This window comes from Myotis brandtii, unplaced genomic scaffold (genome assembly GCF_000412655.1).
Source record: "Myotis brandtii unplaced genomic scaffold, ASM41265v1 scaffold326, whole genome shotgun sequence".
NCBI lineage: Eukaryota > Metazoa > Chordata > Mammalia > Chiroptera > Vespertilionidae > Myotis > Myotis brandtii.
In genome coordinates, this window is record NW_005362534.1 from 3110053 (window position 1) to 3119685 (window position 9633).

Consider the following 9633-nt stretch of genomic DNA (forward strand, 5'->3'; position numbering starts at 1 on the left):
CCCGGTGCACATTTGTGCACTTGGGGTGGGGGTGGGGCATTGTCTCTCAGCCCAGCCTGCACCCTCTCACAGTCCAGGAGCCCTTGGAGGATGTTCTACTGATGGCTTAGGCCCACTCCAAGTTGGCAGTTGGACATCCTTAGCATTGCTGTGGAGGCAGGAGAGGCTCCTGCCACTGCCACTGTGCCGTGAGTCCGGATTCTGGCTGAGCGGCCCTCCCCCTGTGGGAGCGCGCTGACCCCCAGAGGGCAGCTCCTGCATTGAATGTCTGCCCCCTGGTGGTCAGTGTGCATCATAGTGACTGGTCGTTCTGCCATTTGGTCGATTTGCATATTAGCCTTTTATTATATGGACACGGGCAATAGGGTAGTAAAGACCTGGAGGGGGGTATAGGTTGGGAGGAGGTGGGGAGATGAGGAAATGGGAGATAACTGTAATACTAGCAACAATAAATATGTATTTAAAAATGAAAAAACCCGATATCTATATACAGGGGTGGGCAAAAGTAGGTTATTATTAATAAAAAATAGTGCACTAATAAGTAAGTAATACAAGAATAAATTCTGTTTTGTATACTCACACTATAGACCTACTTTTGCCCACCCCCATAATCGGATCATAAAATGCATATCATTTCAATAGCATTGAAATATTGGTTGCCCTTTCCCATGACGAAAGCAGATTTTCATAACATTAGCATAATCAAAGAAACCAAAGATCCAGTCATTAATTAGTCTTTCCAGTGAAACCAATTGCCTTTGAATTCATCCTGGGGAATCTGCTGAAATGGGTGCTTATGGAAACATAAAAACATAGTAACCGCCCTAGCTGGTTTGGCTCAGTGGATGGAACATCAGCCTGTGGACTGAAGGGTCCCGGGTTCGATTCCAGTCAAGGGCACATGCATGGGTTGCGGGCTTGATCCCCAGTTGGGGGCGTGCAGGAGGCAGCCGATCGATGATTCTCTCATTATTGATGTTTCTATCTCTCTCTCCCTCTCCCTCTCTGAAATCAATAAAAATATATTTTAAAACACACACACACACACACACACACACACACACACACAAAACATAGTAACCAGTGACTGCCTCCATGGGACTAGAGTAAAAATACATGGGGGACACTTTGCATCAAACCATGCAGGAAAAAAATGTTTTTACCATAATACACTTAATTTGAAAACTTACCTGTCATTTGTACAATTCTTAGCACTACACAGCGGATGTGCTTTTCCTTCCTCCTTAAAAAAAAAAATGTTCCGGTCCAAACCATCAGCCTCTGTAGGTTGTCTTAATTGCTACTTTGCATTGCACTGGACTATGACTCTGATTTTTGGCACATGTGGTCATACACAGAGTTCCTAAAATAAAATGCTCCAGGATATCCCAGGAACTCTTAGAAGGCTTTAAAAACGGACTTGCTCACTGACAGCATATCTTTGATAAAGACACTTCAGGCGAGCAGAATGACTATTGCGAAAAGAATTACGTGATGTTGCAATCTTGAAGTGGGTCCGGAGAATCCTTGCCACCTAACTTGTCATGGTCAGGGGGAGTCTGACGAGAATCCAGTTGTGATAAAGACAATTGTTTTTTTTCCTCCCCAAGTGACTATACATTTAAATAGCTAAAACATCTGTTCAGCAACATAGTAAAACATCTACACCCGGAACGCCTGAGAGAGGAGCCTGCCAAACCATCGGTTGAGAGGGACTTTGCTGGGGGGAGCACACCAAGATAAAGCAACCGCTGTTTATTTTGTCTGGTCAGGGGGAGAGCCGAGGCAACCAATATTTTGGGTTTCTTTTACTTCATTTGTGTGGAGAACTATTTGAGAAGGGCTGGTGAGGGGCTCTTTCCTGATAGGACCTTTTTCAGCTGTCCATTAGCAGAAGAGCAACAGAACTTTGGATGTCAACACCTACCAGATTCTTGAGACTGGCCAACAGACCACAAACAGCGACTCTCTTCTTGTCTGGCCTTCACATCCCTCCCAATGGAAGCAGAAACGGGGAGCAGCATGGAGACTGGGAAATCGGCCAGCAAAGGCACTCGGATCGCCCTGGTGGTGTTCATCGGTAGCACCCTGGTGCTGGGCACCATCCTCTTTCTAGGTAAGTGGGGCACTGGAGGCCAGGGAGCTGGGCGAATGCAGTGAAATGTCTTTGTGCTTGATTCTGTCAGACTCATCAGGATGCAGGTGGAGGGCTGTTTGCTTGTGTTGGTCGATGGTGCATCCTTAGTTTCTATTAAGTATGCAAATAGTGGGAGCCTTTTCTTAAATAAATAAATACACGCAAGTACTCAGTGCGTAGTCCAGGATGTGAAGTGGGTATAAAGTGGCTTCCGAGTGGCTGGAGGATTCGGTTGCACTGGGCAAATATTGTTTTTATGCATTACATTTAGCAAAATGAGTGTTTATGAATTCATAGGCAGATACTTTCATTTATTTTGCGAGGAAAGAATTACACCGTGATCAAAACCATGCCGGAATTTCTTTCCATTTGATTTCTGTCAATGTTTGCCTGAATGAATCACAAAATTTAACACACAAAATACAAATTAGTTTTTATAAATGCACCTTTAAATGATATTCTTCCTTTCCAACCCAGTGACTCTGGTGGGATAAAATTTTAACTCCGCCTTTCTATTAGATTTAAAAAATAATATGAAGGAAAAGAGGTTTTCTTCCAAGATTTGAAAGGTGTTAGGATTGAATTATGTTAACTCTTGGTGAGAATAAGGTTTCCAGGGAGAATATATGACGATAAAAACATATTCCTGTACAAAAGAATGAAATACGTTGGAAAGACTAGGCATTCTGAACCCTTGCCTATCAGCCTTTGTATTTTTCTCATACAGCCCATACTATCTCATGAGCTTGAAAGTTATATAGGACCAAGCCCTATACTTAGCAGATTCTAGGTGCAGTTTGAAATGTAGCATGCCTGGAAACATTCTTTGGCACATACAGGATGCAGGAGGCCATGTTTATCTTGGCAGGGGCAAACCAGTAATTAAACTTGAAAAGAGTTAGGGTTGTGTGGTTGAAAACTCTGCTAAAATGAGCAAACCATCTTTCCATGTTGTCTGTGGCTGAAAATTTAGGGAATTAGGTGGCTTTATTGCTTTCTGGTACAGTTAAATCTCCTACTCCTGCAGCCAAATTTGTGGCTCTCGAAAACTGTTATGCGATCTCTTGGCTTTTGGATTTTAGGCAAGTGTCCTATCCTGAAATTCAAAACTGGAGGAAAACTGATAGGGGCATGCCAAGGGACTACATACTGTGTAGGAAGTGACCACAAAGCTAGACTATTTGTGTTTTGAAAACACTCCCAACTTAAAAATCCGAATGGTGATTGTTTATGTAAAAATATGTACTGTTTTGAATGATATTACTGCCTCTTGAAATGTTTTTGAAATTCCATTGTTATGATTACATTCTGAGGCTGAAGCATATAAGTTGGAATACTCTTTTTTAAAAAATAAATATATTTTATTGATTTTTTACAGAGAGGAAGGGAGAGGGAGAGTTAGAAACATCGATGAGAGAGAAACATCAATTAGCTGCCTCCTACACACCCCCTACTGGGGATGTGCCCACAACCAAGGTACATGCCATTGTTAGGGCTGGAATACTCTTGATGGCAGCAAATCTTTGTTCTTTGAGAGAACATGATTCTTTGGGGTCAGCAGTCAAGTTTTTAGAGCACAGTAAAACTCACCAAGCCATTATATACAGGCCCAAGTAGGTCTGTATCTAATAGAAAAAAAAAACTTTCCAGTGTGCCCAATAACCTGGTTCTCTCTAGGAACCTTTTTTTTTCTAATATATTTTATTGATTTTTTACAGAGAGGAAGGGAGAAAGATAGAGAGTCAGAAACACCGATCAGCTGCCTCCTGCACATCTCCCACTGGGGATGTGCCCGCAACCCAGGTACATGCCCTTGACCGGAATCGAACCTGGGACCTTTCAGTCCACAGACCAACGCTCTATCCACTGAGCCAAACCGGTTTCGGCTCACTAGGAATCTTTAAGAGGAGCTCTAATGATGTTAGAGAGTAAGGGTGAGGCTATTCTACACCTTTGCTTCTCAAAGTGTGGTCTGTGGGCCAATAACATCAGCATCACTTGCAAGCCTGGGCTCTACCCACCCCAGACCTACTGATTCAGGATCTGCATGTTTACAAATTAACGTTTCAGAAGCATTGCTTCAGGTGACCACATCCATTTGGATGCATACCGACAGAGACATTTGCTTTAAAATATATTTAAACTCTCAAATTAAAAAGTAAATGATATTTTGGTCAGATATCTCTGCACTATGTCAGACTCCTTCTGTTCCCTCTTCACTACCTAGTTCCCCAGGCTCTGCCCCCCCACCTCCACCCTGCACCCAGCAAAGACCTTGTCTGGAAATCTCCTGGGACCTGCCAGGCAATGCTCTTTGTGACAATATTCTGGCTAAGGTCCTCTCCTCTTCAAGATGCTTCTAGTTTGACTTTGTGGTAGATTCTCCTTCCTGTTCAAATTCAGTCTTATGCCTGGCTGGCATGGCTCAGTGGTTGAGCATTGACCTATGAACCAGGAGGTCACACCTCGATTCCCAGTCAGGGCACAGGCCCAGGTGGTGGGCTAGATCCCCAGTGTGGGGCATGCAGGAGGCAGCGGATCAATGATTCTTTCTCATCATTAATGTTTCTCTCTCCCTCTCCCTCTCCCTTCCTCTCTGAAATCAATAAAAATATATTTAAAATAAAACAAGGCTGCCCTGACCAGTTTGGCTTGGTGGATAGAGCGTCGGCCTACAGACTGAAGGGTCCCAGGTTCGATTCTGGTCAAGGGCATGTACCTTGGTTGTGGGCATATCCTCAGTAGGGGGTGTGCAGGAGGCAGCTGATCGATGTTTCTCTCTCATCGACGTTTCTAACTCTCTATCCCTCTCCCTTCCTCTCTGTAAAAAATCAATAAAATATATAAAATAAAATAAAACAAGGCTAGTATCAAGAAGGTATTGTCCAGAACCATAAAATATTATTTACAATAAAGTTTATTTTTCCATTATAAAAACACACACATGCTCATTAAAGAACATTTGGAAAACATATGGAAGTAGACTGAAGGGGAAATTTCCTCCATGGTTCCACCACCCAAGCACATTGCAATATTTGGTACTAATTTTTAAAGTGCATAGATATATTTTTACCTAACCACTGTTTTTTTTTGCTTTTTAGAGAAATCAAAATGCATCTTTATGCTACAATACTTTATTTCTTTTTTTAAAAATATTTTTATTGATTTCAGAGAGGAAGGGAGAGGGAGAGAGAGATAGAAACATCCATGATGAGAGAGAATCATTGGTCGGCTGCCTCCCGCATGCCCCCTACTGGGGATTGAGCCCACAACCAGGGCATGTGCCCTTGACCGGAATCGAAACCGGGACCCTTCGGTCTGCAGGATAATGCTCTATTCACTGAGCCAAAACAGCTAGGTCAATACTTCATTTCTTAAAAGCAGGCCTGAGATGTTTCATAGGCAGTTTATCGAATCTGCAGTGTAATAGGTAAAAAGGCTGTTTGGAGGATGGCAGCCGAGATATGAACAAAGAAAAAGCTGGCCCCTCTCAGAATGTGGGTTAATAAATAAAACAGAATATAAACAAACAGGCAAGTAAATAAACAAACCAGATTGACAGGCTGGCAAGTGACGTACAGGTATTCCATCTCTAGCAGAAATATAGATACTGCCACGCTTTCTGATTCTGCTTCTCAGTTGAGGATGCCACAAAGAGCCCTCCACCCCCAACTTCCATCTCCCCACAGCCACATCTCCAAATGGTTCCCTAGTTCTGCCCACAGAGCCCAGTGATAATGAATTCCCCACCAGTTCTTCGGCTACCAAAAATATTTCTGAAATCTAAGCTCACATCTGCTAATGCCCAGGTGCTACCTGGAGTTTACAAATGGGTACCCTTCTGTACTCCCGCAGAAATCCATTTAGATAATGTTGCACCAGATGGGGGAAAGTGAGCTATTGGTGGAAAGCTGTTTCCATCTTGCGGGGGTTTTGTTCCGCTTTGTGTTGGTGGAAGTAGTTGGAAGCTTGGTCCATGGAGCTGCGTCTGTCTGGTAGCTAGGCTGGGTCTGGAGGGAAGAGGGTGTGTGGGGTACAAAGCAGGCAAATAATGGCTCTCTTGCTAGATGACTGAGTTACATACAGTGTATATTACCTTCCTCCCCCTTGGGCCATATCTATATGGATGGTTTAGATAAGACCCAGAACTCTATCTCTTTCCACTCAGGATTTGTTTGAAATGACATGTTTCAATTTTCCCATCACTAAAACCAGAATGTAGTTGTAAACAAAAGAGTAAAATTATGAGACTTAAATCATAGATAATAGGAGATAGAAGAGACTTTAGAAATCTTCTAGCCCAGTAGTTTTTTTTTTTTTTTTTAGCCCAGTAGTTCTTAAACATGAGCCTGCATCAGAATCCCCTGGAGGACTTGTTAAAATGCAGATGGCTGGGCCCCACCTCAGAGTTTCTGATTCAGAAGGACTGCAGGGCTTGGTAATTTGCATTTCTAACAAATTCCCAGGTGATGCTGTTGCCACTGCTCAGGGGACCCCATTCTGAGAAGCGCTGGTCTAATGGTGCCCAATCATCTTATGTTTGAGAGAATTGAGTTGCAGAGCAACCAAGAGTCTCACCAAGGTTACTTAGCTAATGACCAGAGTCTGGTTCTGTGATATTGAGCCAACTGGGTTTTTTAGTTCTGTGTCAATACTGAGAAGGATGAACTGATATCAAATGTCTTGTATATGTGCCTGATGGTGGGTTACCTGAGGGTGATCTGCTTCAAGCAGTCATTTCTTTATTTTGGTCTTGTTTTTTCAGTGAGTCAAGGTTTCTTAAGTCTCCAAGCTAAACAGGAGTACTGCCTGAAGCCAGAATGCATCGAAGCTGGTAAGTCAGTTTTCCATCCTGTGTCAAGTTATAATTATGGTACCTTGGGGAGTGGAAGAGAAAACAGGTGGTATTTTTAGTATCCTGTTTGCTTGAGGTTTACAAAGTATGAAATGCAATTTTGATGAAATTTTAAGTTTACTTTCAAATCTGGGTGTGAAGTTGTGGAGCGCAGGTTTCCTGTTTTCTTTTTCCTTGAAAAAAACAGCTGTGCGGTATTCCAAGTCATTGCAGGCAGACAGAGATATGACGATTTCGGCTCCAGGCCACCACAATAAAATGAGTGTTGCAACAAAATGAGTTGTAATCTTTTTGCTGGTGGAGGGTCTTGCCTTCAGTTTGTAAAAAAAAAAAAAAATGCAACACCTGTGAAGAGCAATAAAGCAAAGCACAATAAAACACTTGAAAACGATATATAACCTTATTAACCAGTGTCACCCCAATAAATTTAATAAAAAAGAAAAAAAGAACCCCCCCAAGGTATTCCTGTATAAGGAAATCAGAAAGGGGCTTGGAAAGCTGAATGGCCTCTCTTTAAGGCCCAAAGACTGAGACCATTGACCTTCCTATGGCCTCAACTCCATAGAGATTCCTATTTATCTTAAGCAGTCTTTCTGAATCTTCTGGTCAGTGGGTCCGCCTGCTTGCGTCCATGCAGGGATCCTCTGTAAATCCATGCTTCTACGGTTACCTGGAGTCTCTTTGGGTCCTTCTATTCCACTTTACAAGTCAAATTTTTCTTGAGGTGATCAGGCCGTATATCAGTGAATTCCTTAAAGTGAAGCTGAGTACTTAAAGTTGCCTCAGCTATTAGATTCCTTCCATAAACCAGTGTTAGGGCCTAGAATTCCAGCCCCCACCCCCATTTTTCAGGTGGGCAGGGACACTAGTGTGTTTTCGAAAGAGAAAGCCATAGGATAAGTTAAGCACATGAGCCCCACTATGCACAGGGGTCTGCAGAACACCTGCAGAACACGTTGCAGAATTGTGGCCAAGGGAAGGACCAGAGCAATGCTGTGTGCGCGGATGCCGTGTGCATGCGTGTGCCACGTGCGCGTGTGTGTGGGAGCCATGTGCATGTGCACTTTGTGTGTGCGTGCCTGCGTGCCTTGTGCGTACATGCCACATGTCTGTGTGTGTGCGTGCGTGCGTGCGTCCATGGGTGGTGTGTGTGTGTGCACCACGTGCATGTGCGTGCATGTGTGTGTACATGCCACATGTGTGTGTATGTGTACGTGCATGCATCCACGGGTGGCGTGTGTGTGTGTGTGTAAGTGCGTGTGCGTGCACCACGTGCATGTGCGTGCCCTGTGCGTACATGCCGCATCTGTGCGTGCTGCGTGCGTGCGTGCGTGCGTGCCTGCGTCCACGGGTGCCGTGTGTGCATGCGTATGCGTGCGTGTGCGTATGCACTTTGTGCATATCTGGGCGCCTTGTGCGTGCATGCGTGGGCGGTGTGTGTGTATGTGGGTGCAGCACGCTAGAAAGTACTTGGCTTCGGAACCTTTTCTAAGATGTCTCTCCCATAAATCTCTTTTCTTCACCTTTTCTATTTCCTCCTATTTTAACCAGTCTTTCAAAGTAAGAAGTGGAGAAAGAATACAAGGAAAGAAGGAATGAAGGAATGGGTATGTTAATGATAGTGGGTAAGGGCAAACAGTCTGGCATGGGTTTGAAGCATAATGTGGCCACTTAAAAGCCACATGATCTTGAGTTAAGTACAATAGACACCCTAAGTCTCAGTTTCACCATCTGTAAAGTGGGGATAATAGTTTTCACTTATCATGCCAGTGAGAATATAAGAAAATAATGATTGTGGTAGTAGTAATGCAGGTCCACAATTCCAGATCCTTAACCCCAAACCCAGAGAGCATGGTAATTCTCAGTTGGCAAGACTGGACTTGATCTCAACTCCTGTGGTGGCAAAACTGGATCCTAACTTATGTGAGGCTGTTTTAGACTTTGTTTTCCCCGTATGAGAATATGTTTACATTCCCAATAGAATTCTTAATGTGCTTGTTTCAGGAGTGCCATTCCAGATGTTGCTGGAGGCGTTCCGTTATATAATCTGTGGTATATGCACTGTATTACTTTTCTAAAATGTGAAAATCTATGAGCTCTGAAACATCTGGCCTCAAGTTTCAGATAAGTGTTCGTGGAATTATAGTACTAAAAATTTATATGTGTGGTTGCCGGATTTAGCTACAAACACATTTAGGATGCTCAGTTAAATTTGAATTGCACACGTACAACCACTAATTTTTTTGCAGAAGTATGTCCCATATAATAATTGGTATGAATTTATACTATAAAATTAGTCATTTATTTGAAATTCAAATTTCACTAGGCATCTTGTATTTTACCTGGCAACTGTATTATTTGGCAGTGTCTCTGGCACTGTTCTAAACACTTGACATATATTTACTCATTTAATTATCTTGAAAATCCTATGGGGTGTTATTATGGTCCGCATTTTACAGATGAGGAAACTAAGACATAGAGAGGTTAAGTAACCTGCCTGAGGTTACAGAGCTACTGCATTGTATTGCTGGCATTCAAATCCAGGTAGTCTGGCTCTGGAGTCTGTGATGATGCCATACTGCCTGGAAAGGGCTAGCATAGTTCCTGGCACAGAGGAAATGCCCAGAATTTATTATTATTA

At 43.1% G+C, this 9633-nt stretch overlaps 1 protein-coding gene across 1 annotated transcript in view; it reads left to right on the top strand.

Annotated features, from left to right (window-relative positions):
- PHEX (phosphate regulating endopeptidase homolog, X-linked) overlaps positions 1-9633 on the top strand; it is a 210706-nt gene that overhangs the window by 15476 nt on the left and 185597 nt on the right. Inside the window, exons 2-3 of the mRNA XM_005870974.2 lie at positions 1881-2116; positions 6903-6971. Of these exons, the coding sequence (XP_005871036.1) occupies positions 1999-2116; positions 6903-6971 (187 nt within the window). The 5' untranslated portion in view covers positions 1881-1998. The remainder of the gene's footprint in view (positions 1-1880; positions 2117-6902; positions 6972-9633) is intronic.